Below are 23,993 nucleotides of genomic sequence, written 5' to 3'. Positions count from 1 at the left end.
AATATTCACCTCTTCTTCCATGAACTACTTCTCTAAAGCAATTTTTTTCTTTTGAATGTTGGAAGCCCAAACAATAGTCAGCATTTACTGACCAAGTTGCTTGTTTGACACATGCTGTTTCAAACACTTTGCCTTCACATTGTATCTTTGCTGTAAATGTGTGCTTTACACTCTCTGCAACATTTGATATTTATTTTTAAATGGATCTAACTCTCCTGAGTGAAGGGGTTATAAAAAATGATCCAGTGTTGTTATCTTGCAAATAATCTGCCACTATGGCTGTAAGAAGTGTGAACGGAAATTGTTAGCATGTTGTCTTAAGCCAAATGATGAGGACTTTATTAACTGCTTCATTAGCAGATGAGATAGAGTAGATTGCAGAGATGATGGACAGAAAGTGGAAGCTCCTGCAGGAAAAGAAAAGCCAAGGATGCAAAGAAGGGCAATGCAGAGGTATTAAAGAGTAGGAAAAAGGTAATGACGAAGAGAGAAATGGGAGGTAGAAATGGTAGCCAAAAGGGAAGTATGGTTTTCCCATCATATGCCTCAGAGTAAAAAAGAAATCACTGACAATGGTAAATGGTAATTTTTACTTTATGAACTTTATCTTTGATCTGTGTGTAAAAAATAATATCTATGCTTGTCTCCTTAAAATTTTCAGAACAGTCACAATAAAGAGAATTTCCAAGAGCAGTAGCCCTCATTTCAAAGCACTTGACTGCAGAGATAGATCATCTCCCTTATGTTCTGCTGTTGCGATGAAAGAGTAGTTTATGGAACCCAAATCGCTTTTACAATATCCCTTTTTCATCTCCCTGTCTATGTGACCATAAGCATATTTTAAAAGTATATTTGGGTTATTCAGTGTTAACAGTGCTGTATTAAATATTCAGACCTCTGTATGTCAAAAGGAATCTTACATTCCCCAGTTTGAGATTTTGTTACGACTGGGAATATAGCACTTAATGTTGGTTTTATATGGATTTAAAGCCATAAGTCTAGATTCCCTGTTCTTCACCTCTTCTCAGAGCCTGATAGCACTTCTACAGCCACACACACCCACTAAATCAGAGAAACTTTCTGTGGCGTTTTAATTTCAATGCAGGGTTCTTTTAGTCCTATACATTACTTTCCAAGATTATCAGTTGACGTTCTCTATAATCATCAAAACTGTTGCATTTGTCTAAACCAAGGTAAGTCATGCAGGCAGGTGTTTTGTTGCCCCCAAATTTGTCGCTGTACTTAAGGAGTTGAGTACAGGAACCAAAAAAGCCATTCCAGGACTCAGGGAATTTCAAGGGACAGTCCCTTTCGATCCCCTTTTGCTCAGGCAGCTCAGAGCCCTCTTGTCCTCTGCTCCTTGTTGGGAGCCACAGCAGTCAGGCACCCCGCACAGACAGGGTATGCAGAGTCCTTTCATTCCTTTCAGGATCATTTCAGCAGCTGAAAATCAGGTGGTTGGTTTGAGATCATAGTCTTGGTGGTTAGTCTTCAACAAAATTTCAAGATTCATTTCAGGAAAGCAAGAGAGTACAAAATGCACAGATTTAGTACAAACATATCCTTCAGTCTTACATCAGGGGCTCTACCCTATCTTCTGTGCGTGAGTTGGGAAGTCCAACTGGGACACAAATATAACTCCCTTGCTTTGACTGAGCTCCATCATTTACCATCAGCAGAGCATCTGGCATGTGGAGTTCAATCAATAAAACTTTAACAAGTTGTTTCGTCTTGAGGCAGGGCATATATTTTGTGTTTGACACCCTCCCCCCCAGTGATCTTCATTTTTAGTAGTAAATTCAAAAATATCTTTTCTGATTCACAGTCTGTCAAGGAGAAAAATATCTGAGGCTGAGCTGTATCCTCCAGCTTTGTTTGAGAAGCTGTAAGAGCTCTTGGGCAGTTACATTTTTTTTAACTGTGCATGTAAAGTGCTTGACAGGTTCTGCTGCCAGGAAAGTAGATTGTATACATAATGCATATCAATTTTTGTAGTGTTCATTGATTTGGAACAAATTTAATCTTCCAGTGACCTTTCTTAAAGAACGGTGCTTTTGCTGACATTGCTAAGTATTGAATCCCTCTAGAGTGGGTATGGGAAACTTTGCACATGTAGTAACATTTTCACTACCTTTGCTGCTTGAAGTGCTGCTAATCCTACCTCTCTAGGCACGCGAAGGAAGCTGGAAAAGGAACTGGATTACCTATTAATGTGTCATGATGTCAGGATATTTCTAGAAGAAGGAAAAATATACAAAAAATTGTGGATGAGGATTTAGAATAAATCAGATGCTCTAAAGAAAGAACAAATGTATTGCAATATTTTTCAGTATTTATAGCGTCTTGAATCAACTCCCCAAAATGCCAGGTAAATAGAAATTGATACAGAGAATTTTAGTGGCACTTCTGCAACTGCTGCTTTGGGAGCATGTAGGTATAAAAATAAGAACTAAAAAATAAAATTGATCTACGGAAAGGAATTTACCAGGATCATTTGTATAAAACTTGTTTTTTAAAGCTGTAGGAGAAAGATAGATGTCATTGAACTGAAAGATTGTGGCTCAGCCCACGTTGTAAATAAAAAAATATTTGGAATTCACTAGTGACTGACTGTGCCTAAGTATTGTCCTTGATCATTTCTAGAACCATAACATTTTGAAATTGCTGTTTAAATTTTTAATTGAAACTAAATTTTAATTAACAAATAAAACATTCTCTTGTGTCAAACAAAATACTACCTAAAAACTGCACAGGAAAAAAAATAATCCCCGTGCTGGTTGCTATAGCAGCAGAATCAAAAGCAGCCATAACAGAATGGTCTTTAACCCAAAGAAGTAGAAATGCTTTGCTAAACAAAGTATAGATTCTGGTTCACCAAAGGAATTATGTATGTTCTTATTGTCTTTTGACTAAATGCACTTTAAATCAGGATGAGAAATATCAATTGAATCTTTCACTGATACAAAAGAAAATATATTTGCTGTATCACTAAGCATCATAGTATTGGTAAACCTTTTGAAAAAAGTACTTCAAGAGATTGTGGATCGTGGCAGCGTCTCCGTCTCCATCTCCCCACTCAGCACTTTCCCCAGATGATAAACCATGTCTTACGGGTGTTGGATCCCATCTCTGGCAGATTGCATTGTATAATTCCGTGAGAACCCTTCTTCCACTCCTTGTCCTTGCTTCAGCACACCCCATGCTCACCCACATCTGCAAAGCCATGCTCAGCTTACATGTGCGGATGCTCTCCTTTGTCCCAGGACATTGCTATGATATAATTATATTGCTCATCATTAGTAAGAGGCACAGCTTCAAAGTTAAAGTTGTGCTCAAGTGTTTTTCTGACCTGGTACATAACTAAGCACAAGGCAAGCAAGTATTTCTTTAGGTTCAGATGCTTGCTGAAGTTGGAAATTATTTGAAGGAAAAAGGCTTAGAGACTACTGGGTCCTCTACTGTTTGGAGTGGTTGGGGTTACATAGAAATTGTCACATAACACTTCAAGATATGCCATTAAAAGATGAAAATGCATGGAGTTTCTGAAGTAATGAATAACCTCAGATCTCTTCTAACCACATTACTGACTTCAATTCTGCTGGAAAGTGGTAGCATTGAACATGATCAGATCAGATCTGGAAATGTTACAAAGATGTGGAAAGATGCTTCACTTGTGAGCAAATAAGAGTCAGTAGCAGTTCCACAGGAAACTGAGTATGTAAGCTTTTGCACCTGATAGGTTACTGAAAATTTGTGTTGAATATTTGATACATTTTGTTGCATACAGTGATGGAAATTAGGTCTTACTTTGTGTACTCAGTAATAACATTTTTATTATCTGTTTATTGTAGGTTGGAAATCTCCCAAATGATTATATGATAACCCTTAAATATGTTCCGAAGATGGATAGTCTGGTATGTACAACCATTTCAAGTTAATCCCAATAAAATAGCCACTGGAACCAGTGATGGCCATAACGTTTTGTACCTAGTCTTATGGCTTAGTAAGTTACAGTTAAATAATGGTTATTTCACTTTTCATATGCTTCGCAAGTATTCATTTAAAAGAAACGTAGAGAGATTCCTGCAGTCACTTAAAACCTTTTTAATTACAGGAATCTTAGAAAAATATTTCTTCATATTAAATTTTTTAACATTTTCTCTGGAAAAAGTCAAACTACGGTATTATTTCATCATGTCAATTGAAAATTGTTGCTTTCTTAAAGAAATAGTTTCTTTCTAATTGTACTTTGGAATATAATGTAGAATGTCCTTCTCATTTCAGCCAGTGGAAATGCCATTAAAGCACAACAAATACTGAGTAGCCAATAAAAAGAACTCTAAGTTCAGCAAATGGTAGCATCAGTAACTAAACAAACCGGTAGAAAGTGAGGACACTATTTCATTCAAACATACTTTGTTTTATTCTTTCTATATAATCCCATAGTTAATACATAGTGATACTTTCAAATAAGCATCATCTACCTTCTTTAAAATTTTATAATATTTTGTATTATAGACTTTTTCATATTATCTTATTGCTTTTCTGCTAAATATTGTTGATGTTTTTCCTTAATTTTAAAAAAATATTTTTAGAATGGTGCACTGAAAATGCTCTCTTGGTTGTTGCATACACTGCAAGAAAAAGGAGAGAAGGAAACAAGGTGAAAGTAGAAATTATGCTGAATGCTATACTGTACTATATTTTTTTAAGGAAAGAAAAAAGTAAGAAAAGGACTAGTTTGTCTGTTAAACTGAACAGTATTGTGCCTGTCTTAAGAATGAATCATTGTACACATACAGCAGTAGTTGGAAATCATCTGGTAGATGTAAGAAGATGTTTTTGTGTCTGTACAAAGTTTTCATTATGAAAATCCAATTTGTGTGCGATACACATATAAAAATGCATCCTATCCTACAACATTGTAGCAAATCTAGCAATATTCCCTGTTGATATTGGAGAACAATGCCAGAAGCAACATTCCCTCAGTCCTGAATAGCAAGAAGATGGTTGGTGGAAAAGGAGGCTGTAGGATAGTGAAGGGCCCTGAGCTGTGAGGTTACAAGGTATTACAGCAGATCTGGCAGTGTTCTTATGAGTTTTGTTGGAAGCTCGAGGCTTTTACTAAAACTTAAAGTACTATAGAATAACCAGTTTAAACTTGATTCCTTAGACAGAAAAACTCTGCAGAACAAATGCTATGGAAGTCAGCTACTAGACCCTATATAATATAATTAAAATTAATGGAAAAATTTCCATTTCTGAAAATAGCCAATATCCAGAGAAAAAGGAAGTAAAACTTGCTGCCACCATCCCCTGGCTGCGGTGCTTTTTGAAATTCAATTATTTTGGTGCCTGATGTGTTGAGATTCACATCTGTGGAGGACAGCCGTAGCCCGAGCGCTGCTCCCCAGCCTCCGGGATGAGCGCAGCAGCTGATGGGCAAGAGCCGGGCTGGATCGGGGCTGTTCCCACCGCTGCGCTCCTGGGGAGGTTGGCACTGCAGATGAAGAAGGCCAGGGAGCCTGCTTGAGCAAGAGTCCTGGTTGTTCTCACTGCTTAACTCTTGCCTCGCTCAGTGGTTCAGTTTTGGCTGCCAGTACACAGATTCTTTTCTATAGTTTAAATGCCGTGTCATCTTGCTGCATCATATCCAGTAACAGATCCAATTTATGTTTATGACAAGTGGCCAAGAAATAAATAGGAAGAAGAGAAGTTCAGAGCTGGGATTTCCATATTCCCTTTGCTTGTATGCCACTTTCAGTCATGATGATGGAAGGTGAAGCTCTTGCCCACATGCCTTCACAGGAGGAAGTATTCAGCGGTATTCACATCCCACTTTGCCAAATTACTCTCTGGGGATTTCATGTTGTGTTACACATACCACAGCAAAGGCTGGCTGAATGAGTAGATTTTGCTCTGGGTTCTGCAAGGTTCCTGCAAGCTGGGAAACCCAGAACTTTACATAAGGTGTATGCCCTTTGTTCAGCTCTGAAAGGATTGAAATGGTGCTCTGCAATTTTTTTCAATAGATTTCAATCTTCAGTGCGTGCATAAAGTGGGAAATGTACCCAAGGTAGCAAGTCTCAAATGTAGATGACTAAAGGTAGGAAGGCAGGGTGAATGCAAAGCAGATGGGAAGCCAGTGTAGTGCATGTAACAGGAACAGACTGACCCAATCCATTAAACAGAAGGGTTGTTGCATTATGCACTAGCTCAAGGCATCTGAGTGGCTTTAAAAGTAGTCTCGCATAGAGTGAACTGTGTAGTCTAACCTGAAGGTTAAAAGGAAAAGATGACAGCAGCAGAGGCTGAACTCAGAAGAGGAGACAAACTTCAAACTTTTAGATAGGTGTAGAAAGAAAAAGCTAAATGAGGACTACCTGGAAGTACAAGGGAAGTCAGGTTTGCAGTTGCCCTAAAATGTAAATCTTGGTCAAAGTTTACACAAAAAAGCAGAGTTAAACCTCCATTTCTCCTTGCAAACAATGTCAATTTCAGCAGTTTCATCTCTGTGTTTGGTAGGTATTGAGACAGTGAGTGATTGCACAGCTTGATATTACTGACAAGAAAACTTAAAGCTCTCGTGAAATACAGCTTTGTAGGTCAGAACGGTTCAGTCAGAGGAGACTCCCACGCACATGCTAAACCGTGGGAGCAACAGAATAGATTCCCTGCTGGAATCACCAAATGCTCACTAGGAGAAGCAGCAAGATTTTGCTAGTCCCTGCCAGAGGAGAATGCATACCCACAAAACCTCAGAGGAAAAGGGATTCCAGGTTTGCAGTTCAGGGAAGCACAGAAGTTCTGTGTCCATGTTCCTACACCAAAGCAGAGGAAAATGCATGGTCTGTCTCGTGAGGGCAATGGGACACGGCACAACGCATGCTGCTTGAACGGACTATGTTTCAACAAGCTTTCTCTGATTTATTTGCTTCTGCCTCTCCCCTCCCTTTGTTGTGTTTGAAGGAAAAAAGGGAAGCAGAATCAAGCCATCCATTTCACATTTTGTTTCATTCTTTTTTAAGTCATTGAGATAATTACAGAAGGTGATAATAAAGACTTGTCACTTGTTATCTGTGTGTGAGAGAGTTGTACACAAAAGTGAAAAGTCAGGTGGAGCTGAACAATGTATTTACATTTGGTTCTCTAAGCCTGGAAGCCTAATAGTCTGGTTAGTCTTCGAAAGCGTGAAGCATGTTTTTCCTCATCAGAAACATTTACATATCAAGGCAGAACAACACCCATGTCCCCAAGAAAGTAATTTGTTGCCAAGTGATGATATTGATAGTAGTGGATGATTTTTTTTTTAATAAAGAATCTGTATGCAGGTTTGTTGCAGAAATTGAGTAAAATGACATTAAGTCTAGAAGCGGATACATCGCCAAACATTTACTGTGCGTTGCAGAAGGTGGAGTGAATGGATTCAGTGGATGCTGCCCATCCACTGGGCAGCAATTGGAAACTGGTTTAGTGATACTGAGAGTACTTAGGGGTTGCTGGGCCAAGATCTTCATACCTGGCAGGCTTTAATGATCCTGAGACATTTTCAACCATTGAAAAAATAGCTTCACATATGGAACAAATTCCCATAACATTTACCATTAAAAATTCAGCATTTATTGGGAAGGGATTTCCAGGTACATGTTGCAGAGTGACTAATGCAATAACCTGTATTTTTGCTGACCATATTGAGTTAGGGTTTTTCCTGGGCTGGGTTGCTTTTTTATTTACTTGACTACTGTTATGTAAATCTAAGTAAAATAAGTTAATGACTCCCTCTAAGGCAGCAAGATGAATGACCAGGTTTCAATCGCATGAACAGCTGTACAAACTTTGTCTGCAAACTAATTGCATAGCTGTCAGTGAAAGGATTTGAACTCTATTCCAGTGGCACAGATGTGGCAGATACCGCAAGGGGCTGTGCAGAACCCTTTTGTTGGCAAAAACTCAGGAAAAGAAAGACTTTTAGATCTAGAAACTGTTCTCAGGAATGGCATTTAGTGAAAAAGCTGAAGAGAAGAAGTTAACTAAGCTAACTAGTTTAAAGGTGGGTAAAAGTACACATGGATTTCATGCAAAACGTTTACAGAAACCTTCCTCAGAAGAGATTTAAGTCAAGGATCTTTGGGGTTAACTGAGTCACATAGGGTAACAATAATAAAATGAAAACTGAGATTGGTTTAAAGAAAGTCTGGAGAAAATTGTTAAAGCAGTAGTTATTTTAAAAAAATAAATAGGTTAATGAAAGCATGGAAGAAGGTTCATAGTAGTATGTCCCAAGACTCAAATTCTCAACAGACTGATGCTTAGCATTCATTAAGAATTCAATGAAGGGATGGCATTTAACAGACAACCATAAATATGTCAGTATCAGTGAGAACAGAAATTTTACCAAAAGGACTGAAGAGGAAGTTGGCCACACTAAAGATTAATTTTAATTTTGACTTTCAAAATAATTTAAATTGGAAAGAACAGTCTAATCTACTTTTGCACTTAACCAGTTTTTGCAAAAGTCTGATATTTAATCTACCTCTCTGTTTCTCTTTTTATCTCCTGACAGCCTAATCACTGTTGGTTGCATTTGATGGTGCCTGAGTTTTCAAGAAGTCTACATAATCTTCTCCAGAAATTTTCAGATATTTCAGATATGTCTGATGTTTTAAGCAACTATTCAATCATCAATAATCTCACAAGGATAATTAATGATCTTATGGCATGCCTAGCTTTTGATAAAAATAAGGTAATCTTATACAGAGTTTCTACTTTTATGCTGGATATTTTTATTTGAACTTTCTGTTGCACAGTACTCACTAATAGTTTAAAAATGTCCAAACCTTCATTAGATTTGTTCTTATTTCTATTCCTGTACATCTGAAATCCTACTTTGTTTAGACATGCACTGAGCACACTGTGCTAACGTTGGCTAGTCATTATCTCCTGTTTCAAAGGAAAATGACTTACAAGGAATTACAGTATATACAATGACCTGTATACAGTTATTTAACTAGTCAAAAATGTAACCATCATCTTTAAGATAATTAATTCATTCTGGTCTGTTTGAAACTGGCAGAAGTCTTCCTTGTGCATCCAGCTTAAATTATTCATTTTGCTAGTGATCCTAATGTAAATTTAAAGATGATGTGGTTGAAGCTATTAATATACTCTTAGTATGTATCACAGTGTCTGAAGCTCTGAAAGCTTCACCATGGTTTAATGAACATTTTTATACAAAGATACAGCAAAGACCAGAGGATATCGACCCATTTCCATGTGTTTCTGGATTCCAACAGCAGCTGGAAGGATTCCAGAAGTCTCACTCAAGAGGTGTCTGATTCTCTTGTGTGAAAATTATGGGGGGAAAAAAAACAACTTTCTAATCCCTTACCCAGCTTTAACCTGTCTATCAGTAATTAAAAATAAGTTCTGTAGTTGAAGGCTTTGTCCCACTGAACAAAATGGGCAAAATCCATCATGTTTCTTAGGGCAAGGATTTCATCTCTCACATATGTTTATTTTTGTCAAGTAAGTCCTTAGCTGTTGTAATTGCACCTTTTTAACATCCAGAATGAATCAAATGGACTAAAACACTCAGTCTCATTTAGAGTGGCATAACCTTGTAACCTTGTCATATATTGGCATTATATTACATTACATAAATATATATATTTAGACATTCCCTACCTTTCCATTTCAAACTGAATTCTGTCCAATATTCAATGTATTTCTTTTTTTTTTTTTCCTAGTCCTGATGATTCAAAGCACTGAGCTGGGATGTGGTTGGGGAAGAGGAATTTTATTTTGTAGAATGAAGAAGTAAATATCCTGTAATTCAGAGAAACAACTAGCTATTGATTTCCTCAGAGGAGAATGATCTTAGGTCTAGTACTTTCAGCATTAAACATAAGAAAATTCTGGAGCCAAAACTAGGAAGTTTTCCTTAGTACATGTTTAACCCATGTTCTTACCACTGTCCTCCTTCTTGGGAGTACAGAGTAACCCCAGGCCAAATTTGACCTGCTGGCATAAGAAGTAGTTGTTATGAAAGCCAGAGTCAGGTAAAAAGAAAAAAAGAAGATAACCATCAATGATCTTAACATGGACCTCAATCTTGTTGTTCAGTCTGGCATAACACACTTGTCTGTTAGACTTCAGAGTGATTGGGCTTCCTTGTTTATAGTCCTGCTCTTATTTTTAGGTACATTATCAGGGATCTCAGCCTGCTTCTGTGCAGTAGTGTATCCCAGCTATTGTATTCTGTTCCCTGTACACTTATGACAATAGCTATGATTGTGTTGTGTTCCTGTGTTCAGATTAAAAGGATCATGTGGAACACTGCGAAGTAATGTGAAATCAAGGTAATTTTTTTGATGAGGGAAATAAAAAAAAAGTCTTGTTCATTTTCAGCATAGGATGGGAGACTGCCTTTTATTCCTTGGCAATTTTACAACTCTAGATTAATAATTTATTTCTATTTGCAAAGCTAATTTGAAATCCTCAAATCAGAGGGCTTGTCTGTTTCATGAATATTGTATACAGCAAATTTGGGCTTCTGCAGCTTAAAAATTTAAACTATTTTGTGTCATCTTTGGATATTTTTATCATCTGTTGAGGTGCTGAAATGAGCATCTCTCTTGACCTTCTTTCAAGCTGAGTTCTATGTTTTACCCTAGGATTTTGTAAAAGAAAATGGTCACCTTTATGAAGAAGGTCGCTTCATTCCTGAGGATTTTTTTAGGCACTTTAATAGTACCATTGAGGTCTACAAGGAGTTTGCAGACACGTTGGATAAGAATGACTGTATTCTGCCTTCAACAGTAGAAACACCAGAGAATGGTAAAATGGCTCTCAATTTGGGGAACAGAATCTATGTAGATATAAATGGGTGATTTTCCTTTGATTTCAGAGATGCTAAAGATCTGATGCTGTACCTCCATGTCTCCTTTTTACTGCCAGTTAAATTGCTACCAACACCGAAGCTTGTACTTCTGTTCTAAGTTGAGTTCTATCTGGCAGTAAAACTAGTGCCATCGTTCCTAGTGACACCATTCCTTAATATAATCCAAATAACCTCACAATACTCTGCTCTGTTTCTTTTAATCCCAAATACATCCTGGATTGTCTTTTTACATTGTTCTTCTTATTTTCTATTAATGCTCTATTTAATTTTTGTAAGGCAGTAAAGGAGCCTAAGATTGCACTACTGACAGGATAGGAAGCTAGGACAAGTAGTAAATTGCAGCACAGCCTCAAGTCACCTCCATATTCATCCCATCCCTCCTGAAAAGGGCCATGTTTACTTCATTTAAAAATTTTAACAAGCTCAAGTCAGGCTCCTGCAGTTCATTCTCATCCTTCCAGTAAATGGATGTTTTGTATTCTCTTTTCTTTTACTCTCTCTAGTGACAGCTATTAGCTTTTTAATTAGGGCAACATATCCAGTTGCCCAGTTACACCAGTAGTAACTAGAAGTAGATCGGTGCCATAACCTAAGAACTTGTTTAAAGCAATTGCTTTTCCAGAATAGCTGTTCAGCAGCAGTTCAGTGTGTAGACACATCTGCCTCTTAATAAGACTGCCTTTTTTGGCTTAATCCACTTTATAAACAGCCCTATAGCCAGATTTTTAAAACAGCCCTATAGTCACATCAGAGTAGCCCTATAGCCCATCATCTTATATAGAGGGAACTGTATTTTAAGTTACATAATGCTGACACACTCATTTTCTATTTAGATTCCAGAGTCGCTGTCACAAAAACATTTTTGTTTCCTCCTGTTGCTGCCAGCTCCCTTAGGAATGACAGCATTGGCAGTAACGCTAGCAGTAACAGTAAGTACAAGTGATTGAATTAATATATGTGTCTCCATTTTGTTCTGGTAGCTGGTTGTTACAAGAGCTCAGAGGAAAAGAATGTCATTAATTGTGCAAATTAATGGAAAGTTACTTGTGCCTGATGGTGTACCATGTGTTTCTTGGCTGTCATACCAAAATGCAATGAACTTATCTAATCAGAATTTAGAGATGCTATTGAGTTACAATGATGTGACAGCTCTCTACAACTTGGAGAGGGCAGGTCTCTTCGTTTTGGCTGTCATGAGGTCTCACTAGTCATATGGCCTCAGCAAACTTGGCTGTCCCAGACACCGCATTTTAACTCTCAGAAAAGGAAGTTGCTCCAAACAAACAGAATAGCTGTCCTAAATCAGGCCCAGGATACTCACATGGACAAAGAGATTGCCTGTACATTGCATTTTGACAGTACTGTCAATCCCAAGCTTGACACCAAACCTGGAGACAGTCCCCGTGTTTGCTTGCTGTAGTCGCAGTAGGGCCAGCTCCACAGGCAGCATGCTTTCGGTTGAGGTCAAGGATGAAGTCACTACACTTTTGACAGGCTGTAATCTTCCCTCTGGCATGTCCATCTCTATGTTTCTCATGTGTCTTGGTCAGTGTATTACATGACTGGTCACTGACAGATAAGAGAGTCTGGAATTGTTGCTGTAAGAGCCTCAACATTACCTGTCACGAGGTCAGAAGGGGTATAGGAGTCTGAGGTGAAGAGAAACAGCGAAGTTTCAGGGGCTTTTAGTGACATCATGTACAACAAAGTGAATACTCTCTGGAGCTTTCCATGTGAACAAAAGAAGGGGATTTTCTTTAGAGGTTCCCGAAAGCCATTAGAGCTTAACCATGTTGTTGTTTCCCTCGTTCCTGTTTCCTGGATGCATCAGGATGACGTGTCTCTCTTTTACAATTTCCCCCTTTCACTTCACAAGCATCCATGTTATCTAAATGTGTGATGATGAAGTGTGTGGCTGGTACTCCTTGTGCTTCAGAAAACATGGGCAAGGAGGCAGCCTGATGTAGCCTGGTGGACACGACAGTAGGTCCTGATGGTGGGACAGATACTAAGATTGAGTTTCTTCTCATGCTCCTTCTGTTGGGAATGCGTAATCTAGTTATTCTCTGTGTTTTTATCACCATGCATGCTATCTCTTAGTTGGCTTACAGCTGCTGTCAGATTTGAAGCCCTTCCTGATTGCTTTCTAATTAAGAGAAGGTCTTAAGTCATCATTCCCCAGAACCCTCTGAGTAGAAGGTTGGAACAAAAACCACCTTCGACTCCTGGCTGCCAGCCTGCCTCTCTGGAAAAGAGAAGTCTCGCTGCCATAAATTCCTCACCAAGATGTCACAGAGCTGGCTGCAAACAACCTGATGAGCCCAGGGCCAATTATGAGGCACCAGGAGGGGGCTAAAGAGCACATACCTGTCTCTCTCACATCTGAACATGTGATAATTTTTGCTGTCATTGCTAGAGGAAGAATATTTATCTGCAGCCTGAAGCAATGGGGATGGATCAAGGAGCCAAAAGAAAGACAGATAGATTACAGGAGCAGTTCAGATGAAAGGAGTTTGACCAGTACAGTAACAGGAGGGATGCCGGGCAGCGCAGCGGAGTGTGGCACCTGTGTCTGTACTGTGGAGGGGAGTACAGAAGCAGGTTTATTAATCTTGTTTTGTAACTGGAACTGATAATCAAGTAGGAAAAAAGCCTAATTAAAATAATGCAGTAAGTCAAAGAAATTGCTTGGCTGGCCATATGCCGTACAGGTGTGTTTTAACTGATTATCATTCTCTTAAGCAATTTATTGGAAAATTGGATATCAGTTAACAGCCTTTTGTAGAAATGACATGAGGACTGCATGTCTGGGGCTGGGGATAGTTTGAACTCGTAATCAGATTAAATTACATTAACTTGGACATTGGATGCTGACTGGTTAGACTTTAGCTATTTGTTTGGAGTTTTTTGCAGGGAGGGACCTGTGGCATCTTTATTGGCATCTCTGTCTTATTCCCTGAAAATGGTCTTCAGTACTGATTTTAGTTTTGTCTTGGTTTTATTGCTGAGTAAGTTTTCTTTTTTACTTAATCCCTGCCTTCTTGGAAGGAAGAACAATGAATAAACCTTATTACTTCCCATGTGAAGACTCCCCAGCACAGGAGACCCTGTCTGCTGGCTTCAGTACTGTTCTCAGAACAGCACTACTAGATTCAAATTTCAATAAGGAAAACATTTGGAGAAGAGGGGAAACCTGAAAAAAGCATCTCCAGACACAAACTATAGCAATTTTTTTTTAAATGACCCTCTTTAATTTAAAATTGTTTTAAATTGAGCTTTTTTAAATTAATGGTTTCTAGAGCATTTAGAAGCATTCACTGTTTGCAGAAGAACCCCTCCAGATTAATAATAAATTTTGAATCTATTAATAAAGTCTGTGTAGTCAGATGACTTGAATTGCTCTTAATTCTAAATTCAACTTAGACAAACCTGAAGTGCATCATCTAATAAAATCATTTGTGAAATAATTATCATAGAAATTCTATATAATATAAATTAAATTACTTTTTTTGGTTTTGCTACATTTGTTGAAAGAGTCATATTTCATTTCATTGTTATTACACAACAATAAAATTAAACTACTGTAATAGAGTAGAATCTTGACTAAATCTACACCAAAAGTCTTACCCCAACTAAGTGTAAAATGGAACAATTATCCCATTCTAATTTTTTTTGAATGGCAGTAGTGCTGTTTTCATCCTTGTGATACTGAATGTAGATCTGTGACATGTTCCCACTCCGTCTTTTCCCCCATAAAATTCTCAAAACACTACCACCACCACCACCAAGATTATAAAAGATCTACTTTTATAATTAAGCAAAGAATACCATAGTTTAATGCAGTAATTGCACAACAATTTGGAAATATTCACCCATGGTTTAATGCAATTGGTGTTGCCTTCTGTGCCTTTGTTCCTTTGTTCCAACTTTATAGTTAATGGGAAACCCTAATGAACAGGTGAGAGCTGCTGTGTATTTTCATAGATAAGATCTTGTGGTAATTGTGTTGGAGCTGAGCAGAGGTAAACTGAAAATTCCTTTGAGGTATATATGGCAAAAAAATTGAGCCAGTGCTTTGAATCATAATTGGTTGCTAAACCTACACACATGGCTCAAGGTGGAGAGCAGCTCAATAACTTCATTGTGTAGCTGAGTGGCTTTTAATGTAAACATATTTTGTTCTCAGATTAATACCCCAATGTCCATGAAGACTAGACATAAATCTACATCAGATGAGCTCACTTCCTAAGGGTTTCTTCCATAAGGTGCAGAGTAAGAGCTCTGAGAGGTGCTGGCCTGCTTCCACTCCCCTTTTGCAGCTTGCTGGATAGAGTCCATTTTAAGTGAATAATATACTAACTGCAAAGCCAGCAGTTCCTCTGGTGTTGCCCAAGGAGTTCACAAAGTTACTGATACACCTGATTCCTCCTATTCCTTTTTCTACTCTGTCTTTACAACTGCTGGGAGTGGGAATCTTTCTGTGTAGAGCTCTAAAGTTTCTAACAGAGGAAAAGGTTCCTATGGAAGGAATAAAAACCTATTGGCAGCCAGCTTGCTTTCCTTATCTCCCTTTTCTTCATTAGGACACAGGTCCCCAGGAGTTTCTCCAGACTGAAAATTCTCCAACCTGTTCTGTTTTAGATGTTACTATAAATAAAACACATGAAGAAACCTGCCATGACTCATTTCATTCTCTCCAGATCTTTCAAGAGACTTTTTTCTGGACTTGGAAGTGAAATTAAATAATCTGTTGTTATTTGCTTTTTAAGGTAGTTATGGGTTACTTATCCTTCAAATTGATTGATACACCATCAAGTTATGAAAAAAATCAGTTGTCATTTATAAAAGGTAGGCTGGTGTCACAATTTAAAAGGTGTCACAATTTGACTGTATTTAGGTTTTGTCGCTGGGTTGCAGGTCCCCACATGGAAAGCTAATTATGAATTCCTTTTAGTTTTCCCTAAAAAGCATCTTCTCAGAAACCAGATTTTTCCACTTTTAGATACCTCATTGTAAAGGGAGCTCTTCTGTTGTCTAAGACTCTCTAAAGTTTGTGAAAAATAATGGTAAAAATGAGGGTGCTAGACTATCACTGATGGCCCTGCATACAGAACATTTCTCTAGAAGTTAATGTAAAAATCAGCATGCTTGCCATGACATGCTGCCCAGCATTGCAGAGTAGGCAGAGGATTTTTGAGGTTATACACTCTACCATAACATGTTCTCAAATAAATTACGCTCTATATGACCTGAAGAGTTTTTCCTTTGATTCTTATTTCACTTTTCCATTTTTTCTGAAGTTTGCAGGGAAAAATCCAGAAAACATGACCATCCCCATAGGATCTACATAATTCATTTGTATAACTCACTGGTCTCTCACTGGGAAGAATGGCTAATGGTATTAGACAAATCAGCATCACATTTTTCTTGACTAGAGCACAAGAGCAATATAGGAATTTTCTTCTGAGAATATGCTGAGAATACAATTCAGATAAAGTAATGACAGGAAATTTTTTTTGAGATGTTCAGGCTGGCTCTACCCTACTTGAGTTTGTCCAGATTTCTTGAAGGTCAGTTCTGCAAGCAAACCTCCTCTATGCCTAATCTGGGATGGACAGTTTGAGAAAAGATATGCCCCTCCAGTTAATTTCTGCTCTTGGTTTTAATGTCCAAGCAGACAGAGGCAGACTAATCGATAGCCTCTCTTTTTCAGCTGATGTTCACCTCCATAGAACTTTGTCTGCTATCTTTCCCTTCTCCTTTGTAGACAGATTTCTTTCACGGTACACTAGCATCAGTTCTGCTTGACTGATGTTTCCTTTTAGTGTGTCGAGTCTACCAGATGTAAGTAAAATTCAAGCCCCTATAGTAAGAACCTAGAGTTTGTAAACAGTGTATGAGATACAGAGATATATGTAGTATATAGGTATATAAGATAGAGACTTTTTGTTTTCTTACTTTTTAGTTCTGTCTACCACAAGTCTATAGAAAACAGCTGAATTTCAGAGATAAAAAGAATATTTGTATAACAACTTGCAAAATGTCAACCAGAAAATCTCAGAGAGTTGAAAATGAGTTGCTAGTTAATTATGGGAATGCTCCTTTCTAAACTATAGTGTATTCTTACAGGCTGTTTAATAATGTACTAAATGCACATTGCTTGACCCAGTATATCATACTGTACGTGCTTAGACATTTGCTGTTTGCATGAGTGACACAATTTTCTAGTGCTATCAGTCCATTTTCATTTCTGTATCTAATCACCTACACTTTTCCAGTGCTTACAGTTTGGTTCTTTTCCTGTAATCTGACAGTACACCCACCATTAGAGCTGCAGACACCAAATCTTGCAATGAACCAAAACTGGGTGGATGGTGTCTAAACTAGCCATCTCCTGTGGCTCGCTTTGCATTTCAGAAGGTGGATCCAAGGGTCACTCCATAAGACTTTTCACATCCTGCTGTTGATTAAATAACTGGAGGGCCACATTTTAGTCTCAGCATGCATACAGCTCCCTGTGAGGGGAATGGAATTGCTTGTGTACATAAAAGACTAGGATTGGGGCTCTTCTGTATAAAATGTAAAAAGCTATCAAGAAATGGTAGCAACAAAATAACATAGAGCTAGACTTCAAGGTACAAGGGTTTGATCTTACTGAAGTCAGCGGGACCTTTCCAGACAGACATTAGAAGTGAAATCAGGCTTATTTTGTTAAATTAACCTACCTCAAGAGGCCTCAGGTTGGTCGTTCATTAGTGGCAAGGCAAAGTGTCTATCTGCAGTCAGTGGGATGTGTCTTATGGAATTTAACCAAATGCACGAAGTGACAGATATATTCTCTTCTAATGAATTATGTTGTGTTACAAAATAAGACCTTTAAAAATTGATAAACCCAAAACTTTGAAGTGCGGGAAAGAGAAAATTCTCTATAAATGACAAAAAGAGAATTAGTGTTGGTACTATTCAACACAGCTGTTTCAGAAATGGGAAGAGCATCCTTGTGGTCAAAAATTTCCTGTGAGATTTTGCATGAAGTGCACCTCGTACACAACACTGTGAAGTGTCTGTTCTGCTATTTAAGATGCTGTCATGTAGGTGGTGCATAAAAGTGCTCTTGCTTATAGTGTTGCCCTGAAGATAGTTTTCTGCTATAAATCTGTCTTCACTAACGAGAACATCTGTAATTACAGAAGAGGCACTTGGCTTCATTAGCAGCTCCAGCCTGCAAGGGATCAGCATAGCACTGACATCATTGCTGTCTCTTCTTATTGGCTTTGTTTTGGGAGCCATATACTGGAAGGTAAGAAATTACATTTAATTGTTTACATAGTGATACTACATTTCTTAGCTATGGGGAGGCAGGAAGAACCATTCTGCATTTGAAAGCAGGAGACATCTCTTTTGATCTCCACTGAACTGTGTGACATGCAAATGTAAATCTAGGTTGCCAAATTCTTGAATTCCACCATCAAAGTGCAAATCCTGTCTTATCAGCATGATAGCTGTCTAATTGGAAATTAAAAACATGGGATTCCCCCAATTTCCCAGTTCTTCTATTATATCTTGAGAAGAGGATTCTTTTGCTTTTGCCCCTTGTGCCCCTGCCTACAATGCAAAGGCTTTGATAGTAAAATTATACCAGTAGCAGATGTATGTTAGAGGACAAGATTTGGCCTACATTTTGCAAGATGACTTTGATATTGAAAATCTGAAGCAAACTGAAACATATAACAGTTGTTTAGGGGGTTGTTAAAGAAAGCTTTAGAATATTTATATTTAATGCATTTTCTTCCTAGAAAACACATCCCAAATCCAGACCAGAAAGTGATGAAACTATACAGTGTCATGACTGTCAAGAGGAAAATGAGATAAGGTATGTTGTTTTACTTTATGTACATATATAAAATGTAAGTTTATCTTTGAGAGATACTTCCTGAAGGTTTCTCTCTAGCTCTAAGACCCAAACACAGGGTCTTGATGTAGAGGCAAAATGTGTGCTTAGGGTGTGTCCTTTGAAGGAGATCCTGGTTTAAATATAAAAATTGATATGGAGGAGATTTCTGTATACAAAATTTTATTAACAGGACATTACCTTTACTTCATCTGTCCTTAATCCCACTGTGAGAACGGATTGCTGAGACCTACAGGGGAAGAAACAAAAAAAAGTGAATTTTGTAGTTTGCTGTGTGGGGTAAAGCTAGGTTGATATTATGTAAATAAATAGAAAACTGTGTCTTCCTGGCTGTGCTTCTAAATCCTTTTAAAAATTTTTTTACATTAACATTTTTTATGTTCTTTCACCTTTTTACATTCCCCAGGATATGTATATATAAGCATCTATGTTTTCCGGGGTTTTTTTTGATGTTCATAGAAAGTTAATGAGAACTCATTCAAATCATAACAACTTCATAAGGTCATCCTGAAATGATTCACGGCTCTATTCATACTTAAACAATGCTTTATCTGATTTTTAAACAGAAAAAAAATCACTGTAACTCAGACAATCAAACATACCTTAGAAATAACAGTTGAAGACATTCAAAGTTGCTTGGATGTGACTTGGGCAAAGAAATCTGTGAAATTCAGAAAAGGACTTAGGGATATTTTAAGATAGAATAGTTCATGCTAAAGCATTTTGAGAGTATTATTTAACCTCATATTTCAGGGTGTTTGGTCAAATTTTAACTATGAGGGATTAAGGGAAAGATCTGATGCAGATGGCAGAAGGACAGATCTTATCCTTGTAGGCTTCTCACACTGTGTGAAATGCCTGGTGCTGCCCATTGTTGAAGGCAGGAGTAGGTGAGGTTCTGATCTAGCAGTTTTGGTCACAGGAGCTGAAATTTTCAGTGTTTAAACCTTCTAGAATAATACAGTCTTATAACAAATTTTCTTCATGTACAGTACATAGAATGGTAGACTGTGTATTCACCAAGTATATTAGCTGCTACAAATAACTCGTCCCGCACCTCATCCTCACAGGTATTAAACTTGTGAAATGAAATGTGCATCTTACTTTTAACTTCACAGGAAATACAAAATATTGCTTTATAGGAGGAAAAGAGGAAAGAGGAAACAGAACAATTAGTTAAATGCAAGAGGTGGCCTTAATAGGAAATTTAAACAGGTTACATTCTCCATCAGATGTCTTAAATATATGGCGTATGTTTTTTTCTCCCTCTTCCCTGAGAAATTTGTAATATTCCTCTATAACTAGGAAGACCTATTAGCAAACAAAAATTCTAATGCTTCAGGTTCCCTTTTATTACATGTAAATGTTTTTATTGTAACTAACTGATAGTACCTTCCATTCTATTTCCTTGAAACACTAGCACTCTAGTAATAAAGTACCTTTTTTTTCAGTATGTTGCAGCAAAAAGAAAAAGAACATCTACAAGTGTAGCTGTTGCTTTTTCTCCCTCAACACTGTTACTGTTTCGTGTACTGGTAAGTTGTTACTGTTGAGAGTCTTACCATTGGCTTCGTAACTTTTGGCTGCTGAAATATAAAGTGATTCAGAATCCATTTTGGGAAAAATAAAATAAAACTTGTTATCAGTAGGCTTCACTTGTACCTAAGATCTTTAGCTGCTAATGTAAATAATTCTGTATCATTAATTTAGGCATCTGACTTTTAACCTGAATGTTACAAAATAAAATACGCCGGAATTCCAAAATGAAGGACAGCTACTGCTTCTCCTTTTTGGCGTGAGCGCCAATATGGAGAAGTCTTGAGCTGTTGTCCTACAGCTGTTTCAAAGCAGCATGACCTAAAAAACACAATCCTTAAACTAGCAGGTGAGTGTAGGAGAACGGGCCAAGTAGAGCTGAGCTTCTATTAATTGTTGTTTACTCAGCACAGTTTGCAGTCTCTGTAGTCTTATCAGATACATCATTCTTGCTTTAGTACGTAAGAGTGAGCAGCAAAGGTGAGTGAGCTTTCTCGGTCCCAGCTGTCCTCTGCAGAACGGTGCACATCTCTGGCAATGGGCTTCTTACCGCAGGAGTTCTGCTGTACTTAACCCACGGCATCTCTGGCATGGGTCTGGAAGATTCAGGCAGCACTGAATGCTTCATTTTATCACATGGGTGGAAAGAGCAGTGTAAGATCATAACAGGCAATCCAGGTTTTACAGTTTATCCTGTAGCAGTCACTCTCAGGTGTATTCCAGAGTGTTCGTTGTGATCTAGTTAGCTACAACTTGAGAGATTTCCAGTCTCCTCAACTGCTTTGTTCTAACATCTGCTCACTGAGAAGGGGAAATCATCACTGCATGGGACAAGTCATTTGATTTTTCAAAAGATGTAAACTCAGTTTGATATTGGCTTGTCCAGATGACTTCAAAGGGAAGTTTGCTGCCAGAGATTACCAGATACCAAAATGCACAAACATAACAGTTCTGTAAAACTGTGAGAGTTGTTTCATCACCATAGATGACATCAATGAGCTTTTGCAGGTACGTGTGTTCTTGGACCAGGAAAGTACATCTTATAACAGTAATTTTTGTTTCAGAATAAAGGAATGTCTATGCAAGTGTCATTGAATTTATCTATTTCCAAAATTATAAGAAAAAATGTCTATTTATATGTCTATGAAAAGCTCTACTGTTTAGTAATACAGAGAGGAAAACTAAACAGCAAAATTATAGTTTCTGTTTTTCTCTTCAGGCAGGTAACAGTTCCATGTTCGCTTCATAAATGAAGCAGTTTTAAGCACATTCATATTCCTTCTGGAGTGACAGACTGAGTCTGCATCTGTTGTTGCTGCCCATGACTCCATAGACATGATATAGAAATGAGGACAATTTGTGTTTGTTACTGTGAAACCAACACTGAATTGAACAACGACAAGAAGAGTGTGCACTTAGCAGGACTGTATCTCATGTGAATATCTACCTTGTGTGGCATTTGGGGATTTTTAATTGCATTAATATTTGCAGCTGACTGGCAAACAAAGTACCTGTACTGAACAAAATGCATCTTTCAAATGCCTCCAACTATGTGTATGATCATTGAAAGTCATAAATACCTTTGCATCCTTAATTTAAGTTCAAGTTCTGTGTCCTCTACCTTACCTTGGTGTCTTCAGATGGAGTCCTCTGAACTGACAGAAAACGCAGAAATGGATACAGATAACATACTCTTCAATATTGTATATAAAACTTGAAAGCCAAGTCATGCTATGGACCTGTGTTCTAGCCTTTTACTTATAAGGAGCTGTGTTTATGCCTGGCAAAGGTCGTGTGTACAGCAACATGTGGTCTCTGTCAGGTGCCAGGTGGCTGGTTGCCCACCCCAGAAAGTCTCAAGAATTCATCAGCATTGGTGGTCTCTCTTCAGGAGAAGCAAATACTGAATGAAGACAAAGTAAACAGGAGGTGAATGTACCTCATGGAGCTTCGAAGCATTAAGAGTAACTGCTGGGTATGTGAACACTGGTGAAATTTCCAGCCATGCCAAGGGAAAGGAAAGGAAAGAGTCTGAATTGCGTTCAAACATCAGAATAAAGACAAACCCATGAAATGCATTTTAAATGCTGAAGAATCATGCCATTGATACCTTGTCTTTAAATATATAGCATAGAAAATCTGAAAGATCTTGAGAGTGTATTTAGCTTTTACTTACATCAGCTGTAATTAATGTTTGCATTGTGTTTTAAATGATTAGTAAGCTTTAATATCCTGGCATTCTCCACTCTTAAAGTTAATTCTCTCGAAACAAAAGAGAAAGGCTTTATTTCCCACTTGTCTTCTGCATCTATTGCTGTTATAGCATCCATGGAACCTGTACAGGACTGATGTACAGACATGCATTTTCAAGTAAATCCTAAAAATACCATGATAAAAGTTACAAGTGTAGTTGTGCATCTTTTCATCCTGGCTCTTTCCAGATAATGGGTATGAATTATTTATCTGTATTAGGGGTTTGTACTTCAGAAGGTAAAGGTGGTTCACTTCAGATGACAAACTGTCATCTGTCATCAAACTGACCAGGTCAGCAAGAGTTTTAGTTTAAGTAACTTGAAAACTTAGAAAAAAAAAACCACACCAGCCTTTTAATGTTTTGCATAAAGTTGGAGTTCTCTTTAAAGTATATTGTTACTTAATTTTTTAAGAGTTCTTGTGGAAATTTAAATCATCTGCTGAATTTTCTGAGAACCATGCATAAAAGGAATATGATATAGATATAATATATACATGTGTGTGTGTGCATGTGTGTGTGTGTGTGTATTATTGGTAAAACTGATTCACCTTTCATACTTCCCAAAAAGAAAAAAACTCAAAACCTTACTATGTTTGATGACAGAGCTTATGTGTGCATGTAGCCACTCTGCATGGAATTTTGACCCTGCTGAGATCAATGTCAAAACTTCTGGTTCACTTCAGATGACAAACTGTCATCTGTCATCAAACTGACCAGGTCAGCAAGAGTTTTAGTTTAAGTAACTTGAAAACTTAGAAAAAAAAAACCACACCAGCCTTTTAATGTTTTGCATAAAGTTGGAGTTCTCTTTAAAGTATATTGTTACTTAATTTTTTAAGAGTTCTTGTGGAAATTTAAATCATCTGCTGAATTTTCTGAGAACCATGCATAAAAGGAATATGATATAGATATAATATATACATGTGTGTGTGTGTGTGTGTGTGTGTGTGTATTATTGGTAAAACTGATTCACCTTTCATACTTCCCAAAAAGAAAAAAACTCAAAACCTTACTATGTTTGATGACAGAGCTTATGTGTGCATGTAGCCACTCTGCATGGAATTTTGACCCTGCTGAGATCAATGTCAAAACTTCTTGTTTTGAAATTGACATTTCACTGATACAAGGATTTGATCATGGGGAACTATTTTTTATTTATACTGAGGCCTTTTTGCACTTCCTGGGTGTCAGAAAAGGGTCCTCAAGTCCTTCTCAACTGGTATAAATTAGCATAGTTCCATTAACGTTAACAGAGCTTTGGGGTTTGCATCATCTGAGGAACTTCTCTTAGACTAGATCAAAAGAAGCTTAATGTGAGAATTAGGCCTTCATTTTTATTCAGAAGATGCTGGAGCACTCACCACTTAATACGAAATAATCAAGGTTGCTCA

General features: G+C 37.6%; 1 protein-coding gene across 1 annotated transcript in view; it reads left to right on the top strand.

Moving 5' to 3' along the window:
* Window positions 1–23,267, top strand: part of KITLG (KIT ligand) — a 79,791-nt gene extending 56,524 nt beyond the window's left edge. The window contains exons 4-11 of the mRNA XM_009284494.1: window positions 3,852–3,914; window positions 8,564–8,743; window positions 10,674–10,836; window positions 11,734–11,829; window positions 18,091–18,200; window positions 18,697–18,773; window positions 20,264–20,347; window positions 21,568–23,267. Of these exons, the coding sequence (XP_009282769.1) occupies window positions 3,852–3,914; window positions 8,564–8,743; window positions 10,674–10,836; window positions 11,734–11,829; window positions 18,091–18,200; window positions 18,697–18,773; window positions 20,264–20,303 (729 nt within the window). The 3' untranslated portion in view covers window positions 20,304–20,347; window positions 21,568–23,267. The remainder of the gene's footprint in view (window positions 1–3,851; window positions 3,915–8,563; window positions 8,744–10,673; window positions 10,837–11,733; window positions 11,830–18,090; window positions 18,201–18,696; window positions 18,774–20,263; window positions 20,348–21,567) is intronic.
* Window positions 23,268–23,993: the final 726 nt, after the last annotated feature.

Source organism: Aptenodytes forsteri, unplaced genomic scaffold, assembly GCF_000699145.1.
Source record: "Aptenodytes forsteri isolate BGI_AS27 unplaced genomic scaffold, ASM69914v1 Scaffold53, whole genome shotgun sequence".
NCBI lineage: Eukaryota > Metazoa > Chordata > Aves > Sphenisciformes > Spheniscidae > Aptenodytes > Aptenodytes forsteri.
This window is presented reverse-complemented; position numbering and strand designations above follow the sequence as displayed.